Source organism: Trachinotus anak, unplaced genomic scaffold (assembly GCF_046630095.1).
Source record: "Trachinotus anak isolate AG129_WGS33_773 ecotype Australia unplaced genomic scaffold, CSIRO_AGI_Tana_v1 ptg000003l, whole genome shotgun sequence".
NCBI classification, from domain to species: Eukaryota; Metazoa; Chordata; class Actinopteri; order Carangiformes; family Carangidae; genus Trachinotus; species Trachinotus anak.
In genome coordinates this window covers 10,504,939-10,531,067 of record NW_027273854.1, presented here as the reverse complement: position 1 = coordinate 10,531,067, position 26,129 = coordinate 10,504,939, and the positions used below count along the sequence as shown (strand labels likewise).

The 26,129-nt window shown below is 41.6% G+C and overlaps 2 protein-coding genes across 2 annotated transcripts; both read right to left on the bottom strand.

The window, feature by feature from the left end:
* Window positions 1–592: 592 nt before the first annotated feature.
* Window positions 593–3,730, bottom strand: LOC139616228 (myeloid-associated differentiation marker-like protein 2). The gene has a single exon (XM_071473576.1). The coding sequence runs from the start codon at window positions 2,344–2,346 to the stop codon at window positions 1,435–1,437; it is 912 nt and encodes a 303-aa protein (XP_071329677.1). The 5' UTR covers window positions 2,347–3,730; the 3' UTR covers window positions 593–1,434.
* Window positions 3,731–5,226: 1,496 nt separating this feature from the next.
* Window positions 5,227–12,836, bottom strand: notum1a (notum, palmitoleoyl-protein carboxylesterase a). The gene is made up of 11 exons (XM_071473575.1): window positions 12,206–12,836; window positions 9,150–9,202; window positions 8,924–9,019; window positions 8,514–8,574; window positions 8,371–8,429; window positions 8,175–8,277; window positions 7,891–8,082; window positions 7,616–7,713; window positions 7,373–7,520; window positions 7,236–7,283; window positions 5,227–7,114 (listed from the first exon to the last, which is right to left on the bottom strand). Exons 1-11 carry the CDS (start codon window positions 12,532–12,534, stop codon window positions 6,811–6,813), a joined length of 1,491 nt encoding a protein of 496 aa, XP_071329676.1. The 5' UTR covers window positions 12,535–12,836; the 3' UTR covers window positions 5,227–6,810.
* Window positions 12,837–26,129: the final 13,293 nt, after the last annotated feature.

Sequence of the window (26,129 nt, the reverse complement as noted above, 5' to 3'; positions counted from 1 at the left end):
CTGGCGAAGAGCTTGAACTGCATGGGAGAGACAGCAATCTGGGAACGGAGACAGACATGTTACCCTGACTCAGAAAGCCGGTGGGAGGCAACGTGTAACCTACATAACGCTCAGATGTATGTTGCCTGTGTTTTATTTAATTTCATCAGTGCTCCATATTTTTCTTTATCTTGTTCGTTTATCCGTCTCATGCACTTTACACTGACAAGTAAACAAGTTGCTCAAGTATTCACCAGCGCACCTTTGGTAAAGGTTTGGTAAAGCTTTGGTAAAGCTAAATACTTGGTAAAGCAAGTAAAGCAAATATGGATGCTCTCATCCAGCTCGCAAATTAGAAACAATTTTTTTTTTTTCATAACACTGTGCAGATTTAACAAATTTATATATCACCCCAGTGCCCTACAAATTGTTGAAATTTGGAGCTAATTTGATTTATTTAAGCTATGAATCAAACGTAGGCTACTTATTATTAGCACAAACGATTTAAATTTTGATTGTAAGAGTCTTAAAATAAGTTTAAAATAAAGGTTCACATATCAACTATGTCATGGAAAGCAATAGACAGTGAAATCAAAGAGGCCAACAACACAAAGACCAGCCCACAATATGATATTTTATTAAACATTGAACATATCAGAAACATAGCAAATTAAGTAATATTAAACTGCATGATTGTGCTTATCACAAACAATTGATTTGATACTGTTGTCAAACTTTTGCCTTCAAAAAACGTTCATGTATCAGATACATTTAACATTCAGTGGATAACAGGAAAAGCCTAATAAACTTGAATTTTTTTGACATCACACGTATGAGGAATATAATGTAAATTGGAAAGACAACAACAGCAAAATGGCTATAAAGCCAAAACCAAAAGCTACATTCAGTGCGTACTGTAGACTTAATACTATGCATCTCTATGAGACATATTTTCATTATTTTTATACAATTAAATAAATTGCTTAGTCTTTGTAAGACTGAGGGTGTCTGCCTGACATGGCACTGTACTGATACTGTAATCATTATCACACACTTGCATAGGTCTGTCTTGTTTGAGACCACCAAAGGAACTTGGAGAGGAAGGTGCTGAGATGGACGTATTTCCCAGAGTCCTCTGTGTACAAAGTTGCTGAGATCAGCTCAACGGTGCACCTGGCGTGCTCTTCCCGGTAGGTCCCCGCAGAACTGGAGAAAGGTCTTTTCTCAAGTTTGTAGCACATATCATCGCTAATACTGTCAGTTTTGTTGCCTACAACAGAGGCCCAATAGTATAATAATAATGAATACTGATGATAAAAAAAACACAGGTATAACACCATAAATTCATGGATTCAAGGGAATGAGATCTTCACAGAGACCTGACTGTTGGGGGCATGTTGAATGCACAAACCTTTATTTGTCTCTGAGGCTTAATGGTCTTGAGGGGTAACATTTTCAGACAGCAGAGCTGGAGACAAAGCGAATCCTCTGGGAGTAAACAAGATCAATAAAATATAAGATTAGGTTGACATTGGTGAACACTGCCACCACAAGCTTACTGTCCCAGGGACATTCTCCACGTGGGCAGTCCTCAGGACGAGAAGTGGTGCCGTATTTCTTATCAAAGCTGAAGATGGGCCAGATCAGTGCGGTGCTGAGGTAGAGGATCACGGCAAAGAAGGTGTAGACAACTACAAATCGGTCAAAGGGGAAGCGCAGGGCCGAGGTCCTTCCAGAAACTGTCAGAATGACCACTATCACAGTCACGGAGAAGCACAGGCTGTACACCACCACACAGTACTGGGTTGCAATGTAGTGGTTGTACTCACTGTCATTGGCCAGGGCCCCAAAAATGATGCAGGCCACAAAACCCTGGACCACCTTGAGTAGACCGGACACGGTGGCCATATAACCCACCACAGCCCCTGGTTTGGCTCGAGTTAGGAACACCTCAGCTCCGTAGGGGAAACAGCAGACACAGGAGCAGACAGTGACAGCAATGCGGTAGATTTGAACCTCACAGCTTTCATCAGGGCACTCTGTCTGGAGGAAGTAAACAGGGTAGACCACAGAGGCAGTGATGTACATCAGAGTTGCCAGCATGGCAAAGGCCACAGTGAAGTTATCCCAGGAAATGGGCATGCATGTGTGGAGCCTTGTAATGTCCAAGGTGAACACGACCAGTGTCACGGCAAAGCAGAAGCACCACACAAACATGCAGAAGGTTCCATAGGTGGCACTGTAGCCTGCACTGTGGGACACAAGGGCCATTATAGTGCAGCCAAGTAGCATCTGGCACATTCGTGCTGCACCTAAAGGTGACAACACAGCATCTTTGTTGAGGTAGTGTCCTCCATGATGATCCATGGTGTGCGTTGTCCCCCAGAAGCAGTTTTTTTTTCTTGGTAAGATTCTCGACGCCCTGTTCTCTGTCTTGGTGTCCTTGCGGCCTACTTGTTTCTCTCGTCACAGACCTCACCCTTTCCTTCCTCCCTTATAATTTTTCCCTGGGCTTGCTTTGTAATTACAGCACTGGGCTGAAGTTACATTTATACACTGTTATATACAAGTTTGTGCTGCAGTTTTTAATTTTAACTGACATTTAGTTAGACCTTTATCTTCTTGACTGGTAAGTTTTGTTTTGACCAAATGTCACAACCTGGCTGACTAAGTCTATAAACTAGGCATATAGAACCTTTTTTCTATAACTTTTTTGACACTGGTATCGGTCTTTTTTATAGTGTTATAGAGAATAAGAGTATGATCCTGGTCTTACTCAAAGCTGGAGTATAAGTCCTCAGAAATCTTGGTTTTCCCTTGCTTGCTCTCTTCAATCACCAAGTTGTCCAGTGCATCAAAGGTTTACAGTAAAGCAAAGGCTTGTCCAATGAGCTTTTCTCTGTAAGTCAAATGCAGAGATCAATCTTCCAACAATAGCCCTCGGTGCCGAACAGGTGGACTAGTTTGCTGTCTTGTCAGTCAAGTCCCATTTCTCCATGATGCGATCCCTGTAATGTCTTCACTGTAGGCCCTGAACTGTCTGTGAAAATCACTCAAACTGCTCTGTCTCTTGCTCTTTGTCTCACTGCTTCAGTCTCCCTATGCCGCTTGGATTTGGTCTCCCACTCTTTCTTGCTCACACAAACACACACCCTCTCTCTCATGTGTCCTGCGTGTGTCAGTGTGCACTCAGTGGATTGCTAGGGGTGGCTGTTTAAATGAAAGTTTGTGCCGAGCCCAGGGTTACAGGCCTCGCCAGCTCTATAAATAGGGGGTCTATATTCCACAGAGGGGTGGGAGGCTACATGTGGCAGGCAGCATGGGAGTCGTATTTCTAGGGAGCACCCAGAGAGGCTGAGTCAGAGCCACCCTCAGTAAGAAACTGGCATTTATATGCAGTGTAATGACAGGGGGGAAGAATAAGACTCCCATTAGAGACAGAAATTACATACAGGTCCAGATGGATGATTATACACAAGTGAAGACAGATTTGAGCTATACATGTGAGAGGGAAGTGGAAATTGATTAGCAGTTACTTAAAATACTTTAACCTGTGATAGTAGTATGCTGTGATTTATGATTTACAGTGTGCAAGGTGATTCTTACAGAAAACCACCAACTAAAACAGCTTTTGAAGTTGCATCAAATGGTTTGTGAAGTTTTTGAACATGTCATATGAACAATATATTTTCTAAATCCGATGCTATGCATTTTTGTAAATACCCTATTATGAAAAAAATGTATAGAAATAAAGAATAGATATAAATGATATAATAAATGTTTCTATCTTTGTAATTCACTGGAAATGGTCTAGATCACTCTTACTAATTAGACTGCTTTAATTGGACTGGTGTAGAGAACATATTTATCTTTATAAATGTAGTTAGAATCAGTTACTCCCTCTATGTTCTTAAAGGGTTACACCAATGATTTTACTCGTCCGTTTACAGGTCTTGGGTTGCACTCCTGCATATGTGAAAACAGTTGTATTAAGTCTTTTTAGTTAGAAAGAAAAAAGAAAGAAAGAAGAAAGAAAGAAAAGAGATTCACTCCTCACCTCACCCTGAGGGCAGTGGCTCGAGGCTATATTAACTAATACTAACGTATCACACCTAAATCTCCAACCAAGCTGTCAGGGGTCAAGTTGCATTGTGCTTAATGTATACTCCATGTTTTGACAAGGTGGAAGCATGCAAGGAATAATAAAGGCAATATATGTTTCAGTTTTTCTCCCTTTTTTCTCCTTTTGTCCATGGTGAGTCTGACACCTAAACCGACAGAGTACTCTTTTAAAGTTCTAGTTAACCTGCCATAACTTAGTCCACATAGGCCTGCAAAGTAGGTTTTCTGAGTAGACTTATAAGGTTTCAGTCTGTGATGATGGACTGCATGAAACTCATTATTGGAAAAAAACTCTCAAGCTGTAGATTTCTTGCTCAAGCTGTTAATTCTCGGAATCATTTTACAGAGAAATTGCCAAAGTGGCCCAAACTGAGACAGTGGCTTACTTAGACCAGCAACAAACCCAGAAGTTGATGAGGGTGTGTAAAGATGGCAGTGTTTCAGCAGGAAGAGTGGGATGTGCACTAATCACAGGCCTTGTTTTGATGGGAGTGTATGTGTGAATAGGTGACTGAAAGCGCATTGGATTAATAACAGCAGGCCATTTATCATAAAGACTGTGAGTGTATTAAACAAAATGTTATGGCTGGGGAAGGATCACACCATGAGAAAGTGACCTTTTAAACTATGCAGAGAAGCTTTAGCTAGTGAATATATCACCTTTGGTACTGCAGAACTGGAAAATATATTGTAAACTGGTTGTTTAATTATCAGTTCATCAGGTCATTTCCCATCAGTTATGGGTCAATTGCAATTAAATGAAAACTCAAACATTTCTTAATTCACTTAACCTATTCTGAAATATTTTTTTCATTTTAGGGGACTGACTGCGTTGCTTGAGATTTAACAGAAACAAGGTGTTAAAAAACCATTGACTGTCAGTGTGTGTACCCTTAGACTCGTATCCATGATCAGATGTGTCAAAATAGTGGCAAACATTGATGGGAGCCTGAGGGAGCTGGTGAACTCACCTCCTGCTAAAGCTTTTTGTACCGTGAGTGTAAAATAGGAATGAGAATTGTGCAAATACTAATACTGAACTTTTACTACCTCTCCTAATGGTAGTGATAGTAGTAATAATAGTAATAAGCATCATCATAACAATAACAAGACTGCACAGCAATATTTACCTTGTAGTATATGTAATGTGTCTTTTCTTTTAGGTCTGATACAAAGACATGCAATCAACACAAAGAGAAAAAACAGCAATGTATTTACAATTTACAAAGAATCACTTCTCTGTGAAAATAGCACTTATAAATATGATTTACATAACAAAATAAATATGTAAATTACCAATGTAGCTTGAGTTTTTTTTCTGTTAAAAAATATGTTACAGAATAAAATTACAATTAGTAATACCTTTCCTTCTCTGGTGTGATGCGAAATAGAGGTCCTTTAAAAACATCATTTATAAAGACATCATTACATACAACATTGTCATTATATTAAAAAGTGATCTCTATTATGAAATATAAGCAGGGAGTTGCAATAGTGAACACTTGAAAGAACCTATACAAATACTCAAAAAAAATATACAATACATGATATTTGTCTCCCTTTAAATGTTCATTGCATTGATCTGAGGATTGCTGAACTACTGAGGTGACCTAATATGAATGAATACCCTTTGATTGGGTTTGAACGGTCTTCTCGTGGTGATGCAGCCTCTGACAAAGAGGTATAGGCTATATGTAATGGCACTGTGGTGAATGTATATAGCTACTGATAGACCCTGAAGTGTTTCCAGGTCCAGCTTAGCACCACAATCTGTTTCAGAACATGACTGAACCGGACATCATGGCATCATCACTGCTGTCGAAAATACGCCACTTAGATTCCAACACTGTCGAGAACAAGAGACACGGGGACCTTTTCTGTTTATCCCATGATAACAATAAAGACTGTGTGGAGCATCTTCTTTTCATTTTGATGATTTTTTTGTTTCTTTTTAGTTCTTTAGCAAGAATAACATCTGATATTTGTAGCTTTAATTTCTTTAGCCTAAGTATGTAAAGAGTGTGTTAAATTGATTAGAGGAGTATTACCATCACTTATCTCTTTCTATCGTTCTTGCCATTGTTTTAGAGGTAAATACAAAATGTCCTTCCTGATCCAGTGCTTTTCTCAACTTATCAGACGTCCCTGTTTTTGATGTTTGAGATGTTTGTTGAACCAAGTTATAAAACAGTTTGAAATGTACTGAAAATTATACCCTCATATACTCTATAGTGACTACGTAAAAAAAGACAGCATCCTTACGTCATTGTAGTGTTTTCTTCTTAAACAATGACTAAATATAATCTATATGGAAGGATGAAAAGAATATAAAAAAACCAAAACATCAATGAGCATCCTTAAAACTGGATTACATTCGTGATATTTTTTTCTTTTACAAAGCAAAAGATAATTTAAATGGAGAGTAGCAGAGAGTTGTGCCTTGTCATGGTGGCATGTTGCCCCTGTACCTGTCACCAGTACTGTGAGGAAAGGGATTGTGGGACAAAATCGAAGCCCCTTTGTATGACTGAGGTTTGGACTAAAGTAAACAGGAGGTCAGAGGGGAATAGACCATAGGTAGAATGGGTTGTGAAGGTGGATGGGTACTTGGAGGTATCAGGCATGGGAGACTGGCCAGAGAGACCAGACAGCCCTGTTTGGGCTTAGCTTGGAGATACTGAGAGTGTGTGTGTGCGTGTGTGTGTCCCTTTAGCTGCCGCTGCTGAGCATGCCCAGTAGCTTGCTTGGGTCCATGCCCTGCTGCTGAGCCATCTTCTGCACATCAAAGCCCATGTGCATGAGGAACTGAATGACATTCATCTCTTGCCCTGTGAACTGGTCTCGGATGGTTGGGCAGGTGGGGTTGCAGTGTGGCCATGGGCAGCTGTCAATCAAATGTACAGGGCACCCTTTGGGAGGGGCTTTGTTGTTCCTGTTGTCGTGGAGGCTCCGGTCCCAGCAGTGCAGCGCTCGAGGCAAAGAGGTGCCTTTAACCTGCACGTCAATCCAGTAACTAGAATACAACACAAGGGGGCGCTGTCAGCTCACAGGTAGAACATCCTAAGCGCAAAGTTTCATGTCCCACTGATAAATATACACCGGAAAAGGAGGTGTGAAAATTAAATCATACTCACTTTCTGGTGATGACTTCATGAGATAGGCACGCTGGAGCAAACATAGCCCTGAAAATAGTGAGAAAAATCAAATCAATCTGTATGTAGCAATAATCCTACTTAAATAATTTTCCTAATATATGGAGACATAAACTTACGGGACATCTTTGAGTGTGTTCCGCAGCTCTATACCCAGATTTTGGATGTAGCGCCACTGGCCTTCCTGCACAGGTTGGCCTGTTAGCTGGATGTTGTCCACTGTCAACTGGGCCTCATCAAAGAGCCACTGGACCACAAACACAGGGCCTGCGTACGGCAAATGGAAGATAAATATAAGATAAAGATTATTAAGATATATATGTTTGAATTTTACATGGCACTGAATGAGACTGCAGACTCACTTTTTATTGATGGAAACACTCTGTATCCAAAGAAACAGTTCCACTCCTCTCCTTGATGGGCCTGCCTGCACCTCTCTGGCACCACTCCTCCCCAGTACCTGACAGGGCAGGTAAAAAGTACAGATAAGACATGATGTCCAAACTAGCAACCTGATAATCTCATCAGCTGACCACTACTACTACTACTACTACTACTACTACTACTAATCCTATACTAATACTACCACAAATCTTCTCTTTTAACATTTTATGATAATATTAATCGGCTTCCTTACTTGATGCCTCTCTTGATAGTCTCTGTGGGGGCACAGCTGACAGTGTCCACACAGTCCGTGCAGTGGTACTGCTTGTTGTCCAGGAACCAGCCAGAATCAGACAGACCACGCACTTGTATCCCGGTGTGACCTAGTCCCTCCAGCAGCTCTGCCACACGGTCCACATTCAGCAGGACCCCAGTGCCGCCCGCACTGCACACAGAAATATGACTTTTTCACATTGGTAGTTATAGAGGAAATGTGAATGGGATGTAGAGGATTTTGAACTTACAATCAAAACATACCTGCTTCCTGCTAATAGGAGGACCTTGGCATTGTCCAGACCTTTGTTCAGCAGGTCCTTCACAACTTCCTGAATAATCAGTGAGCCCATGAAGGCATAGCCACCTACACACAAGACAAAGAAGAGTGGAACTATAAAAGAGCACTCAGCACTAACGATAGAGTAGTTATGATTTTGATCTTTCAGTCATTTCTTACTTTGCTCTGTTTTGGCTGTAGCACCGCTCCACACATCGCTGGAGCAGTACGGGAGGAACCTGCACAACCAACGTACAGTTAAAGGTTGGGACCTATGATTAAAAACTGTGCGTCAATAAGCACACAAACACAAGTCAACTTACACCATGTTGGCATTCCACCAGTGAGGGTTCTCCTCAGGCAGTGGAGACAGGATCCCGGTGCCTACAGAGACGAGACAGGTCAACATGTATCATTAGCCATCCTGGCACTCCTAGGCACGTCCTCTTCTTCCTCATCATCATTACCACATGGATTACAGTTATTACACTGCAATGAGAGAGGGAGGCGTCTCTGTTGCCACAGCAGTGGGCGCCAGGTAGCCCTACACCACAGCTACATGACCGGGTGTCAGACTCAATAGCACTACAGATGAGCACAGATGTTTAATTTCTGAGACATTACAGTAGGATCTGGGTACTCTTTTCACCACATGAGGAGGTCAGGGTTTTGCCACAGGCCAGACTAGTGCAGATGGGAGTGTAGTGAACTACTCAGACTTGCTGAAACTGACCTGTTTTAGTTTGGGGCCACTTGGATGAGCTCATTAGTCTCCTCATGGTCTCATATCGGCTATCACAGTTCTCCTTGTTGAAGCAGTACCAGCCACCTGGACATAGATTACACACAGCAAACACAACTTAGATCATTTTTTCACACAAATTCTCTACAGTTATTCATCATTCTTAACTGGAGGTTGAAATGAAATGAAATCAGTAAAATCAATCTTTAATACTGACCCTCTAAGAATATCAACCACCGTCTGCTCCCTCGTGATTCTTTCAGGTAGTACCTACAAGAGACCAAACGATATAAATCAACACATCGTAACTGGCGTGCCAGTTATGCTTGAGTTGCATGCGGATAATTAAAATACACAAATAAGATTATCAATTGCTCAAGGGTTATTTATACTGCCTGCATAAGAATATATCTAAACAACGGCCACATTCCACAGTTTTGATACGGTGTACTTTCTTATTCAGAGAGAGAAAGATGAGCTAAACGCTGGAAAGCAATAACCTCACTGTTTCTACCATCAGTGATGGTATCCAAGCATGAAACAAAAACACACATGACATCATCCTTTTCTTTTATCTAAACAAGGATATCCTGTTGTTGATTGCTATCTGAAAAAGGTGACAGAAAACAGCAAAAATGTCATTCCGCCAACATAAATTCAGTGAGGACACAGCAGAGAACAATGAGGTTGTGTGTATCTTCTGCACTTATGAAACTGATCTAGTGAACAGGCAGGAGATAAACATCATCCAGTCCCCTATCCTGTTTGTACTGTAGATGTCATGTTCAATGTAGCAAGAATAGCCAATGTACCATCATAAGCTCTTTACTCTGAGCTCATCGTTCCCCAGCATTGTCCTCACACACAGTGTGGATAAAATCAAGGCTCCTGCCCAAGAGAAATAACGTAACTTCATTTGGCCTGTGTAGATGTCAACACACACACACACTGGCTCTTGTGTTGCATCCACATGCGCCAAAGAAAATGCCCCTGAAATGCCCTGTGGGTAAGATAAAATAAACGTTTTGTGCCAGTTGGACTAAAAAGAAGTTAATGCATGCAAGAATATAAGAGTTGAGTGCTGTATGTTGTCAGTCCAGAAGAGGGCAATGCTATCTTGATTCTCCCATGCTGCAGGACATGCATCATCATCTGTGTCTAAACTCAATTTTAATTCAATATCAAAATCACAGCAGAGTACTTTATTTAAAGATGAGGCAAATTAAACATTTCTGGTGCATAAAGTAGCTTTAGCCACAGAAGGAAAGTGCTCCAAAAGTCCCTCTGTGTCTTTTTTTAAATTCAATGAGTATCCACCCAACTTTACCAATGACTAAACACAAGGGATTGCCAGAAATATTTCAGTGATTTTCAAGAAAACAGACTTGGCTGAAGCTCTGAGTTGTTTTCTCAGACACTGAATCACACTTTGGCTGCAGTAAACGTCTTGTACTGTTATTGTGAGCCACAGTCAGTGATGTAGGCTGAGGACCGTGCACTCTACTTACCTACTACTTCCAAAGTAAAGATGGGTTTGGCAAGCTGAGCAAGCCAAGAGGGAAAGGGACTGCATCAACCCACTCACTCTAACAAGTGCAACTCGAAAGGATGAATCACACACTTCCACCTTACTGTCCAGCGAATGTTTTTTTGTTTTTTTTTGTTGTTTTTTTTTTACATTTCATCCTTGTTTGTATGTAATTGTGACAATACCCCTCTGGAAAACACTGTTAGTAGCTGATGGATTAGTATCTCAACTGAACAACAACCTAAGTGGTAAATGAAACGGCCATCTGCCAGTAACTGTCCCCTGCGCTTGTCCTCATGCTGCGTCTCTACATGGCTAAGAGCTTTACCACGCTAACGGACAGCTCTTTCTACCGGGCACTCTGGGGTTTAACAGGAATTAGACAGGACACTAAATCCATATAGAGACATGTATATCAAAACCCATTTCAGTCAAGTCTGGCCATCACTGAACTGGTCCTAGATGAGTTCCTATGCACAATGGCAAACAGGCCAACTGTTATGGTGTGGACAATGTTAACAGTTAAGCATTTATATAATACTGGCTAATGTAAATAATAATGGCTACACCGCATGATAAACATAGTGAACAGCACCTTTCAACTTGGCCCAAGCACTTTAACTACTGTTCTTTGATTGTGGTGAAAAACTTTATTCTTGTGATGCAGAATAATACATTGGCAGTTTGAGACACAAGTGAAGTCCACTGTCTTTGGCCCTTGGCTCTCAAAGACAATTATGTAAAGATATAAATATAAAAAATATACCTTTTACAGCTGCCATTTATCTGACACATCCCCACTTCCCATAACTCAGCTATCAGTATTATGCATAAAAGAATCAGTTTAGCTCACAATTTGACTTTCTGCTACCAAATGGGATATAAGAGAGTGTCTATAGGACTGGGCATTGTTTATGTATTATGCAGTCGAAGATATAGTGGGTCTGTCTGCTGTTGATATGCTTTTAGTACCATGGCTTATCCCTCTTTAGCAGAGAAATCATGCAGGCTTTCTTACTGCCAAATGGATTTCTGCTTAACAACCATGTCAACGGTAGATGTCATTGTAAACAAATGTTGATCAAGTAGTGATCCATTGTTCACCTCACACAGCACAGACTAAAGATCTTTCATAGGAACAGTTAGCGCACTGGATGTGATCATCAGAGAGAGAGAGAGAGGCAGACAGAGAGATGGGCGGGGGTCTGAAAACTTAAATCTGAACTTTCTGCAGAGCAAATCCTGCATTCTAATTTGAAGCAAAGGAAATGAAGCATAGGCCATGTGGCTATCCGCAAATTTCACGCTTCGCTGACGCGAAGCAGCTGTCTATCTTATCCCGACTGAACCTCATTCTGTCCTGGAACATGGCCCTGTTTTTGATGTTTTGAAAGTTTACTAATTTATTTATTTAATATTCCTATATTTAGTTATATTGTTCTGAATTCAAATGTTTAGGGATCGCTTCCAAAAGAAAAAAAAAAAAAGAAAAGGAATTGGGAAAACCTATATATTTTCCGCGCACTCTGAGGTTCATTGAACCGAGCATTGCTGTCCTCAGGCCAGATACACGTGGGATACTTTGGGGAGCAGGACGTGGTGCAAAAGAACTCTTTCGGCAAAATAACAACCCCTACTAGCTCCAGGGTGCACTGCTGCACAGCTGACCCTGCTGTGACCTGTCGGTGATCCAGCCACATGGGAGTCGTGATCTATCACACTTGTAAAGCTCAGTCGGTACATACCCCGCGGGACTTCCGTCGTTGCAGGTGACTGATGTATTCTCCAAAAAGTTCAGCTTCATGTCATAGTCGAGCTTCTGCGCCGAGCACGGGTACAGGGACTGCGCCAGGTTCTTGACTTGTGTCATGAAGTTATCCATGTTCTCCTCCACGGCGGTGAAATCCAGAGGGAAGCTCTCCGTGGTGTCACCCCGGTCGGCCCGGTATGTGGGAGGAGGTGCTGCGCGTCGTGGTTGTGGGTTGCGGCCACCCCGGAACCTCCGTGCGCAAAGAGCTCCGGACTGCATCAGCACCAGCAGCAGCACTGATGAAACCATTCTGATCGTTGTCATCTTATCCCCGGGTTAGATGTCCTTCCTCCAAATGCAACGTCTCGTCAATAAACACAGGAGTTTACAAACGGAGCCGAGAAAGAAACGAGTATTACGCACGGTTGAAAGGACGCCGCAGCACTTGTCGCCCGCTCCCAGAGACGCAGAAGCTTAATGTCAACTAAAACCAAAAGTCCTCCGAGATCAACCACAGTCATCCGTTGAATTCGCTGGATATGCTTCAAGCTTACAGCTACAACTACTCCCCCGTCTGTCTAGTACAACCCAAGCGCTGCTGGACCAAGCGCGCAAGCTTGAACGACAACACTCATGCCATGCTCTTGTATTTTATTCAAACTTTCCCCCCTTGTGTGTCCGTCCAGCCAATCGCAGGAGCGGGGCAGGACTCAGGGCATGATCAAGCGTGGCAGACTACCCCCCTTTTTAATTTATAGAGGGAAAAAAATGTCCATGCGTTGGTTCTTTTGATCCGCGATGTTTTATTTGATGTGGTGGCTTTTATTGGCCTTGAAATGCCCATTTCCCATTCCACCACAAATTTATGAAGTGAGAATACGCATCTTGTTACACACTTGCCTGAAAATCAAGTGGAGAAAAAAAAAACAAAACAAAAAAAAACAGAAAACAAAAACAAAACAAAACGTGTATAAACTCGTCCTGGGTTCCACTCATTTCCAACAGTGTTTGGCCAGGAATGTCAAGAGACTACCAGCTTAAATAAGATACACTTATTATTTTTTAAGGTGAATAAAAGTATGATATCGTTAAGAGTATTATCATCTAGCCTTTAAACACACATGCCTATTTTTAAGAATCACTTCTATGATTGACTAGTCGAGTTTTCTTGAGCATTAGAAAAAGAGATTTAGACACTTTTTTCCTTTTTTTTTTAAATCCAGAAAGGCCTCCAAAGATCAAAGCAACCATCAGTCTTTCTCTCCCCTTAGTCTCGCCTCCTCCCTCCCACTTCAGCCTCTTCCAAACTTTCCTGGTCTACTGTATATTTTAAGTCAAGCAGAGCATCCTGATGGGAAGCCAGCTTTTTTAACACAGGAATGCCTCGTTATGGTTGAGGTAGGCTTCCCTCCAGCAACCTCTCATCTTAAGGACACGTTTAAATTAAGAGTTTGGCCCACAGAACAATAGTGATTATTCATCAAGGTAGCACTTTATGGTGGTGCTTTGGTGACATTTGTCTTAAATTGAGCTCGTTTTGCCCACATGAAGAAGACTGATGCTGTAATTCAGTCCAATCCAATTTTACGCATTACGTCCATTTTCTGTTTGATAGTGTATTTGTGGATTTTTATGGAGGATGTAAACTGTTACATCAGTTTAAGAGGATTTTTACTCAGCTTTTTGTCACAATAGTGCAGATGTGAAGCCCAGCTTCATGCCAGTTATTGATTGATGCTGTATCAGCTTTGTGGCAGTAAGCTTAGAGAGAGCTGCCAGCATGCCAGGTGTTATGGCACTGAACTGAGCCATGTTTCTTCAGACATCAGTGTTGTTTTTGAGAGAATCTCCTCATGTGACAACAGCTGTGACTGACAAACCATGAGGACACCGAAGGAAAATAGAAGTCTGAATTTAGTTGGACACTTTTCTGGGTTACTTTTTTTGTAACTTGTTGGGGGGGGAAAACTGAATAAGGTTTGGAAATATTAATAATATTAAACTTAGTCACAGCTTTACTGTACAACTGCTTCATGTCTTCTTAGAAAGCCAAAAAAAAAAAAAACTCTCTCACTGACTGTAGCCCCGTGGTTAATGAGTGTGCCTAAAGGATGTCGAACTGTTGTGAGCCAGGTAAGATGGATATGAAGTCACCAGCTTCAGACTGATGGTATTCATTGGAACTTCAAACAGATGCTTGTATAGATTAAAACATGTGGTAGGGCCCAGGAGGAGAGGCTCTGTCACAGATTGAGTCTAGTCACTTTGACCCATACCTCCCTGTTTTATCACACGTCATCCCCAAAAATGTAACCCTTAAATCACTCGCAGATGGATGCTGGCCCTTTGACACACTCGCTACCACGAGGAGATGCCCCGGCGGTGTGTCAAAACGTCCTCTGACCCGAGTGAGTGTGAGCTGCGGATGATCGCACTTCGAGGGGATCTGAATGTCTAGATTCAGAGAGACAACGTGAAGGATTCTGTGTTGAAATGACCTGACAGTATGTGACTGGAGACAGAGTTAGAAACACTGGTAAACTCCGCTACTGTTGGCGCACAGTGGTTTGTTCTCTACTTTGGTGCACCTTGTTTGAACTCTGAGTGCTAAGCCTTTCAGGATTTCTCTGGTAATTCTCTCTCTCTCTCTCTCTTTCTTTTTCTTTGCCTCCCATCGTCTGGGTGTAGCGTGGACACAAATTTAACCATGCAAGTCCGAATGGATTAATCCTAGAATTAGGTCATTTGAAAATGACCCAGCTGTTCTAATGGCAGTCCCTCACAAATGCCCCCGTAGCCCCCACCCCAACCCCAGGCCTCCTGTGAAAGTCAAAGCCTGTCTTTCATCTCCGATCAGTTGCATGTGCCCTCACAGATCCACAGGTTTTACTGCTTAAGTCTGGGCTGGCAGCATTGATCGTGTGACCGTTGCCTGCCTGGCGTTTAGACACATCATAGCTCTGTGAGGGCTCGCCGTCCACACAGCCTGCCAGGTCTGCTCACACATCCCCGTCGTCCGTCTCCCCCGTGCCTGTTAGTTTTGATTTGCACATGCTGTTGTCGAGGGTCCATCCGTGATCATCAAATCCTGCTAGTTGGAACTGTTAGGTCAGGTTACATCAAAGAGATCAGGAGGGATCAGCCTCTTGAAAGGGACAGGCTCTGGCTCACATCATCAGAAACAGGTGGAGGTCCTCATTGGAAGAACAAAGGAGAGATCAACATCTATAAAACTTTTATATTTCATCAAGAGGTTTCCTTAAATTCCTTTAAATTGTCACCCTCTTCCACACAGTAAACGACACAGCACCAGCATAAAACATGTGATATCAGGTTAGAGATTGTGGGACTCAACCGCAGCACTAAATCCCATGAAGGTCACATCAGCAAAGCCTGAGACTTAGTGGTATTATGCCACAAAGTGTTAAAGTGTGGAAACCTCCGAAAAGGGAAAAAGGGGAACTGGAAATGTACGGAATACGACTCAGGTGTTATGAATTAGTTGAAAAGTTGTTGAAACCTTCAGAAGTTTTGTGTATATTGTAGTAATGACTCTTAATTTCTCTTGCGGCTAACATTGCTCTTCTGATTTAAAAAAAAAAGCCTGTGCCTGATTTTGAGACTTTGTTCATTGCTTGTCATAGAGAGGAGTCACTGTACTGCATTAAAAAAAGATGTTATTTGTCCAAATATATACTTTTTTGCCTTCATTATTGTAATGATTGAGTTGATCTGACTGCAGTGTTAGAGAGCTTTGACGTTTGAAGCGATCTCTCCAGCTTCTCTTCTGTGTCACCTTGAGGTAAACCTCCGGGAAGTGACTCCCCTTAATTTCATGTTGAAGCTATTGTTTAAAAACCCCAAAACAAACATGTACAGGGGTTTTGGGTGTTAACACACTGTAAGACTTCCTTTCATGTGCCCTCACCACATGTTGCTGATATTACCCAGAGAACCAGTAAACAGCCTTGATCCTGACTTAAGTCAAGAGGTGCCATCTAAGACGTGGATGTAAATGGGGAGAAAGAGAGAGTAAGAGAGGCAGGAGACATCTGTCGAGCAGGCTCTCATTTCGTAAGAGGAGGCCGTCTATTGGTTACAGATGATGCCCTGTCTGATAAAAATGAACTCTTTCAAGATAGGACAGCTTGCATTAGGGGTCTCTCTGGCACCAAGAGGTAACCAAATAGTTCAGCTAACAGGTCAGCTGTTTGTTGTTGGCCTTTCATCTGAATGATGGTCACAAAATAGCTGCCGCTGCCTGTAAACAGTTCCGTCACGTCACTCACACTAAGCAAGATGGATGTTTGTGCCTGTCAGGATGGGGGTACGTGCATGTTTTTGCGTGTGTGCCTACACGTGCTTAGGAATGTGTTGCTGTACAGGAGGATGAGTGAGTTGGAGCTGGCTGTCTTGGAGGTACCAGTGCGTGAGTGTGCGGCCTTCCTCCAGGAGTTTTCCATTCATGCCTAGCGCCTGAATCACCCTTTGCAGTGCCCTCTGCCAGGTAGCGACAGAGGAGGGAGCAGAGACCAATTACCATCACCAGACCTGCTATTATTATCATCAGAGAGGCGACAGCCCTCCTTCCCCCGCGCCTATTCTCATCTCCACACAGACAGAAGGAGAATCAAGGCCTTTTGTCTCGGAAATGTTTATTTATGCCACAGATTTGCCAAAGGACATGGAAAAGTCCTTATTACAGGTCATGACAGTAGAACCACAACACATTATTCATCTTCTGTCCTTTAACCTGGTAGTCTCTCTGGGGAAATTCTTTTGAAGTCCACACCCTGCTGTAAAACATGCTCATTATTCAATTATGTGAGAGACCTGTATTTGAAACTGTTCTTAAAGAGTGTAGACCCTAAAGCTTGTAGGTAGGAAAAGTTTAGAATCACCATTGTTTTTTAAAGATTTTTTTGTTTTAATTGTGGCTCCATAAAGGAAAAGAATGTGAAGGAAAAAAGGTGCTTAGCACAAAGCATAAATCTGATGTTCATTCAAAACTTTTGGTGCCAATTTTGACAAATCCGAGGCTAAAGGCAGAATTCACTGGAAAAATCCACTGAAAAACTTTGTAGTCTTGGACTAGACTTAATCCCGTGCGGGACATCGTCCCATAGTGTTGTGAGTACACGGTATGCGCTTCAATCCACCAAGCCACTGGGACACCATTAGCACATGGTATGTGCCTCATTATTTTTGACACTCTCTTAACACCAAGCAGCCGTTTTCTTTTATCCTCTCAGCAAGAAGATGAGGCTACTGTAATCAAAGAAGACAATGATCAGTGCCAGCCTCATGGCCTGGCCTGGTACCTGCTTTGATGTCATATTTTGGTGTATAGCAGGCTGTGGCCCATGCCAAAGAGCACCCATAGTCGCCAACAGTCTGACAGGCTGCCTTTCATCAGAATGACATCACTCTGCTACTTGATTACTTTCCATGGGCTCTTCCAGGCCTGGGAATTTTCTCCCAGGAATCTGAAATCATCATCTATGCTTTTACACCCTTAGTCTCAAAATAAAAGAAACACACATCTGAGACGCACATTAACTTGTGTGGCACACATACAGTGTTCATATCCAAAGCTAACAGTACACTAACTGTTAGTTCTGTGAGGTATTTGCCTTAAGATTTTGTCAAGGCTCATTATGGAGAGAAAAAGACAAATTCATTTTGATGTTTGTGAAGATTCTTTAACACAGTGTACTTAGTGATGCTAGTGAGCTCTATAAATATTAATAGGCAACACCAACGAAGAGTCAAAATGAAACACTGAAAATAAAAACAACTGCGCACACTGCAATCTTTCAACTCAACATTTCCCATCCCTTGATTTCCCCTCCACAGGGGAGAGAGCAGTGATAAATTACAAGGTAGAATCTGAAGTGTTTGCTTTTGGAGGAAACTGAGGAAACTGCAGTGTGAGGTGGATATTTATAACCAACTTCTCTGGCAGGCAGTGCTGTCTCTCTGCACAGCGTCGGCTTCACAGGGCCGCTGTCTGTCTGTCTGTCTCTTTACCTGTAGGTCAGGACTCAAACGGGCTCTCCTCCCCACATCACACAGACTCTGCTATAGGTGCCCTGAGGACCAAGAGGTGTCTGCGGGCCCCTGACCATCCTGTGACTGGAAACTAGAGTTTTGGATTTTCAAAAGAAAAAAAAAAAACTTTTCAAAGGATTTGAGAGTGTGTTTGTTTATTCTCAGCAGAGGGGATGTAGAGAATGACTGCATATCTTCAAGAGGCTGAGGCGGGATAGACAGTACATAACTCATGTGGCTGCCAAGCCCGCACTGCTCTTTGATGTATTCCGATGCACATATCCTCTTGCAAACACCGGCAGGTATAATTATCATCGTGTGATCTAATTAGAAACACGGACTGAGATATATTGAAGTCAACCTAACTGAGCTAGAGTACTACTTCCTACAAAGCCACCTAAGCCACTGAAATCTGGGTGTCTTCCCGCAAAGATCTCATCTTTGCTTTTGAGGTCACTTGTGGTCAGCCAGTGGAAACATTTATTCAAAACAAGGTAACATATCTGTTTGGGAATATACGGCACCCACTTCCCTTTCTCCTGTGGCAGGAAGAAGGTGGTCATTTGCGGGAAGAAGAAAGTGTTACTCAGGCTTTACTCACAGAGAGTGCAAGAAGGGGCCGTCATCGGGACACCATCTTGTTTTGGTGATGACTAATAAGCATATTGCTACCAGCACCTTTCACTCATTTCTATCTGGTTTTCATCTGTTAATATTGCATATCACTGGCATTAGGGGATGGGGGTTCCTTTTTGGCCCTCACAGAAAAAGGACGGAAACAAATGTGAACTATATATAGATTATCAGTCAATCTTTGTGCAATTCCATTTAATTATTTTTCTCTCTACTGTAGATGTGAAAACTGAGAAAATGATCTATGTATATAAAGAAAAAGTAGAACTAAATACTAGGTACCACGACCATCAAGTAATAAACCTAAAAGTGAGGAGTACAAAAACAATTAAACTGAAAAGTAAGACAAAATTCCACCAAAGTGAATGGCCTCACATCTGGAGGACAGGTGTGGGCCCAGTTCTCATGTGTCAGAACTTTCTTCTGACTTTTACTTGTTCAAGAGTCCACAAAATTGAGAGTAAAGCAGTTGTGTACCTCTAGATTTGACACAGGAGAGAATTCTTAGAGAAACCAAAAGACCTGGTTATCCCTCGAAAATGAAACCATGGCGGGCAGGTAGGGCAGAGGACAACTGTAACGTGTCTGAAGCGTAACCTGTTCACTGGCCCTCGCTTTGAAACCAGATGAAGATCGGCTGCGGCCCTGGAGTCACTACACCTTCAAAGGTAATTAACACATGGCTTTTGTTTGGGCCCGATGAGCCCCAGATTATGTAGGTACAGATGGTCAGGGGGGCGGACAACAGATAGCAAGAGCAAGGTGTGCTTGGATGTGCTTTCATGTCAGCAGGAAGTGCTTGACCCCTGGCCCCCTCTTGACCTCAAATCTAGGCTGTCAACGCCACTTCCTTGAGTGCCCTGTAAAGATTAACATGTGGACAGAGACAGGGGGCCTTCGTGCCCCTGCGCGATGAGCATGGGAACCCAGCTGGCATCTCTGCCCTGCAACAACTTGTGCCAGTTATGCTAATGTAAGGTTATATAAGATCAAAGGCTTGTTTTATCTATTTTCACTGAAGCGTTGTGAATAAAACTTCAGCACAGTTTGTGGATACTGTAAGAACCTGGGAGCTGGAGGTCAGAAAGGTGTTTCCTAACATTCATCACCATCAGCAGGTTTTGTGCAAAAAACCGCCACCTGGCATATTTCTCGAGGTGGTAAATAGCAGTACTTCCTCCACCAGCTATCAAAGGGAAGGAGGTCTTGCCTTGACCTTGAAGCCACACAAAGCTCCATATTGCAGACGGGTGTGCTTGCATTTGGAGACCACTCAGATGAGCCATTACCCCTCTGATCTCTCTCTGAGCACAGATACCACAGGGGCCATGTGTAGTCATCAATCCAATACCACCGTAGTGTTCATCTATGAATTCTCTTTTACAGAAGGCGGTGAAACAACAAGTCTACATTTTAAAGATGGAGTAATGGGCTCTCGTCATGCACATCCTGATTGGTATTGGTGTAATGATGCTTCACTGGTTTAGTTTTGATTGAGTCATGTTGAGCTCCTGTGTGACAAAGACTTCAAACATGCAGGGTGATTCAAACTGACTGAGTAATGCTAAACTAATAGTGAACAAATTCACTGGCCAAATGCAAGGATGCTGAAACCACAACATAATAGAGATTATGTCATCGTCAAACAGCATTTTAGGGTGCAAGTAAACTCCACTCCGCATGTTGTCACTCAGGGACATCAGACTGGTCTAGAGCCACATTATCTACGCCCCTGCAAGTATCAAACCTGCACACACACACACACACACAAAGTTATACACACAGGGACACAGTGATCCCTACAGTTTAATATGAATTATCTCAAGCTGACACTTGGATCTGTGGGTCAGCAGTCTGTCTCAGGAGAGTGTTTGATGATGGTGTTTTATTGTTCTAGAAGGTCAAGATCTTCAAAGCTCTCCTTCTGTTCTCCACAGGGCACCCGGGCAGCAGCTGTCAGAATACACTCGGCTTTGTGTTTTTTATACAGGAGAAGAGGTAGGTCAAGCCCACTCTCACAGAAATGTTTTTACTGGGGGGTAGGCACTCAGTGGACACCATAATATTGTTGTTCTGCCCTTTTGTGCTGGAGAGCGGGGAGCGTGTGAATCCTGTCGGATGGGACATCACCTCTCCTGGGTTTGACGCTGGTCAAACAGCCTTTTTGGCATGATTCAGCAGTATGTCTATGTGTGTGAATGAATGTGTATGTGTGTGAATTGTTACAGACAAAACAGGCCACCACTTGGGCTTTAGATCAAATACCTTCTCTCTTGTGCTCCTATGATGCACCGTGTAAGACTGCTTACACTGACGCAACACCAAAGTCTTGTACAGCCGCTGTTATTTTGACAGGTTTACACAGCAGATGATCTGATCTAACTCACAGCTCTTGTTGGCACAGAGCTTGTTATATTATTGACTCACATAAAGCATTCCTGGTCTCTGTTGTATAGATTGCTTCTGAGATTATATTTTGTCGGAGACAAATTTAAAAAAAATGGTATTTGAATGCTACAAATATCTTCACACAGTGATAACTGTGGATGTTTTTAGTGTCAGCAAACCGTTTTGTGTATGTCACCCTAATTTGCTTATTCTTTTTGGATATGTGCTGTCATTTGCACATCCTTTTTGACATGTCAAAATGTCATTTTAACATGTCAACAATCGATTTCGGATATGTGCCCTAATGAATGACAATGAATGAAAGAATGACATTTTGAAATGTAGAAATGTAATTTAGGATATCTGTAAAACAATTTTTACATTAGAATTTCATTTCAGATATTTGCTCTAATTATTTTCATATGTCAGCATAATTACTATATCCATTCCATCATTGAAGGTATGCACAATGACATTTTGACTGGTGGAAATTCATTTTTTATATCTAAAATTCAATTATTACCAGTTATAAAAAGAAGTATAGATATCTTTACTAGTATGACTGTAATTTTCACTAGTTACAACTGCATAGTCTAGAATTATATATTCTAGATATGTGAAATTACCTTTTTTAAGACAACATATCAATAATTTAATTTTGACTTGTCAGAATTAAATTTTAGATCTAGAATTCCATGTATGATATCTGCACATGGTAGAAAAATTATAGATATCTACAATGAACATTGCAATTTGTAAGAACTGAACTGTTGCCTTTACTGCTACTGATTAAAAGTTAAAATGGCTTAAGAGTTGATGGCCCAACCACTAGTAAGGAAACTCGAAGTCAACAAGGATGCACTGACAAGACCTGGATGGTGTGGCCTGGTGTAGAATAGTTCACACACTGTTTCTCTGACCTCCTAAACCCACGCTTCAGCTGACCACCCTGAAACGCTGACTTTACTTACGCTTGCTGTGATGCTGCTCCACCCTTCGTCCTTCCCTCTTGACAGGATGTCCATGAAAGATTCCGTCTCGCCCCCTCCACCTGTTTTCACACCCAGCAAGCTGAAGAGGCACCTTTTCATGCTGTTGCTATGCATTTGAAGTGTCCAGTTGCTGAACACATACACTTGAGACGGTCTGCGGTTTGCGCCTTTGATAGCTGGAATGCTGTTTTCCCTTTTTTTTTTTTTTATGAGTCAGAATGCACCAAATGTAAGCCAGTTTATTTTCCAGTTTTACAGACATGTAGAATAAGAATGGCTTTGTAAAGCCCACTGAAATAACAATTTGTTTCCACTTGACCTGCTGTAATTCACCCTGTTTTGCTTAATTGCAACTCAAATCGAGGTGATGAAAGTAGCAGTCACCCACTCTACTCCGCAGTATATTAGTTTGTCACAACTGTCAGATAGAGATGATGTTTCAGCTGAACGGGGTGAAAACAAATTAGAATGGTGTGGATAATTTCTACTCTACAATAACAGAGCTGTTTTATATTCCCCCTGAGAGCCACAAACATTGAAGACAGTCGGCTGACTCAAGTTTGCCAGATTTCTTGGCTCCACAATGTCCAACATTCCGCAGCCTTTTCAGTTTTTACTATGTCAAGAAATAACAAAACACAGATTACATGTAAATATAACATAAAGTTTTTTTTTACTCAACTTATCAGTTTATCTTCTTGGCAGCCTCGATATAAATGGTAAAATACACAGTGCCGCAAACCAAACTCTGTCATTTCATCAGATCTGTAGCAGAGCAACATCAGTGAACTTGCTGGACAGCAGGACACAGTAGTTAGAAGGGGTTAGTGCTCAAACAAAATGCTGTCACTTTGATCATTTCCTACTGGTCTTTGATCCTGGCACTCTTGAAAGGGCCGATAATGATGTTTAATTGATTATGTAGAATGAACAAGCTCGGTTTGCTCTCATATCATTCATTCCTCCCCTTTTTTTTGTGTGCTGCCTGCAAAAGAAGATCGCTCACATGCCATATTGCCCCTTCCCTTTCTTCTTCTAAAACAAATAAAGACGTCAAACATCAAAGCTGTTCTTGGTTAATAAAAGAAGACCTCAAATATTTTCCATTATGTTTGACATGGTTTTGGGTTTCGCCAACCAGAGGAATAACAACAGGACGGAATAAAATGACGTTTTTTTGTTGTTTCTCCGTTTCTGTGTTACAGAGGTTAAGCAGACTAAACTTGAGCCTCTTCTTTGATCTTGTTGGCTCTAATTATTCAAAGGTACTCTTTCTCTCCTTTACTTCTCTTCAGAGACACAAGTCCCCCCGCCCATCCCTACAACACACTTCACTGCTCCTCTCTTCTTACTGTCCCTTTCCACCCTCCTGATTATGACATCCAGGGTTCCCAGCTAAAAACAACAACCTTTCCAAGGATCGCTTTCCTTTGAAGTCAACGTCAGTCAGTTGTGTTTCTGTCTTGGGCCAGAGCACTGACCCCTGACCCGCAATGATTACTTCCGTAGCGCAGCCAAGCAGAGATAACTGTAAATGCAGGCCTTTGATATCCACTTGAGAGCAGGAGGTTGAGCCTGAAGGGAAATACAATGATGCTCAGGCATCTTAGCATGTGTGTGTGTGCACACACTCACGCGCAGATAGACAGACAAGGCACCATATGGCAGAGGTCAAGGAAACATGGGTATGACTTCCTGATCAAAGCCATAACACAATATTTGAACTTCTCTAAACTGAAATCAGAGAAGATTTGTGGAGGGCTGTTGATGAAATCTCCATCATCAGTCCTCCTCCTGGTGTCAAGCTTTTACTTATCTGAAATTTTAAAAAAGTAGTTTGACATTTTGAGACACTTTTATTAGCTTTCTAACAGAGTTAGATAAGAAAACTGATCCTGTACGCGTGGCTACAGCCAGCAGCCGGTTAACTTCGCTTAGCACATAGACTAGAAACGGAGACACAGCTAGCCTGTTTCCGTAAGTAATAAAATCTGACATACAACGCCTCTAAAGCTCACGAATTAGCATGTTATATCTGATTTATTTAATCTGTACAAAAACTGAGTTCTCAATATTAACTTAAAATTTCAACTCCAACAGAGTTTCATTTTATTAAAAAAAAAATTACCTACTAAATTTACATAAATTAACAGCAGACACTGTGACTCTGTCCAAGGTCAGACATCCCAGTCCTTTTATGAGCTTTGATTCTTTTCCAGTGATATGTATGTATTCTCTTTTTATAATTATTACTCATTTAAAGCTTGGATTGATAGCAATGTTTTCATAACAAATTAGTGTCATCTGCTTCCATTTGCTCAAAGGTTTTGCTCCTCAGTGAAGACTGCAAGACTCAATATAGTCTGATAGTGATGGAGAGACAGAGACCTGGAGATGAAAAAGCAGTTGAGATAACTACTGTTCTCGCAGGAGCCACTTGTTGAGGTCTATTAGAAAACGTTTGGGGTGAATCAAAGAAGAGTAGAAGTAGAGAATTTAACAGTCATCCATCAACACAAACATCAGCGCAAAGGGTCTGTTTTGTGATGCAGTAGAATTTTTTTTTTCCCCCTGCAGATGTCCTGTTTTTTTTCTGCAGATGTTCTTTTATCTTTGAAATAAGTGTTTATTCAATGTGACAGTTCATTTTCATCTGTGTCCAGGTGGCCAACTTAAAATCACATCCACAAAAATGCACAGATAATATCCATTCTCACATGCATAGAAATGTAAATAATTATAAATATTCAAGCTGTGTTCGCCTCATGAGCCAGAAGAGCTGTCACAGCTGATTAACTCTTTGAGAATGGCGTTACAGAGCTATTATAATCATGTTTTGTTTAAATCACCCGACTGAGTGGATTTAAGTCTTGTGAGAACAGCATGAAGGGCCCAACATTCTGACATCGGCATATATAGTCATTACTGGAATTACTGTTGACATGTTCTGCTATACAAGACCAGAGTCGACCACGCTCTCATGTGAGGGACAAATGAAGATGAGCAGATGAGAGTTCCTGATGGGGACTCACTCTCCCTCTTCATCCTCAGCTATAATTATGGCCTTTCTTTTTTCACTCTGTACTTCCAGTCGACTGTGGTATTTTCTTTTTTTTTTTTTTTTTCCTTCTTTCTTTTTTCCTGAAGATAAGAAAAAAAAAGCCGAAGGACTAGCATGCTGCTGGACAGAATGTGATGTTCGAGCTCAGAATAGTAAACACAAAGCCTTGTAATTTGCAGAATGCTTTTGTCATCTTTACCTCTAATTTCTCTTTCAGCAGAGTGAGTGCCACATATGAAGAGTGGGAATCAAAGGAAGCTGTGGAATGCATTGGGGTAAAAATCAGCACAAAAATGAATGACGATTGCTGGTCTTACTATATTGTGTTCATTTCACACCCAAATGATATTCATTTCACATCATTTTATGATAAATGTGCCCCAAGGCAATACAAAATATAGAGGAAGTAAAAACATAAAAAGTTAAGTTTGCAATGTGGCATTAAAAAATACTTCATACATACATGGTATAACAATATGTAACTTATCTCAGCCACCAGTGAATCCCAAATGAAAAAAGGGGAATTTTGCCACAGAGTCGATGGTCACAGCCCAACACAAAAGTCTGAACCATTAGCAGAGCCTGTATGTCACACAGGTTTCATATATCTGTTTCATTTATCTTTGCTATGTCCCTATGATCACCAGTCGTGTTCAGGCCCTTCCAGTGTTTGATATTTAAGTTGTAAAACTAACAAACAATGCAATCCAATGCAATTTAGTTTAGTTTAGAGTAGTTTAGTTTCTACTAAGTGTCAGTGCAAGTCCAGGTACCTAGGCAACATCACACCATCA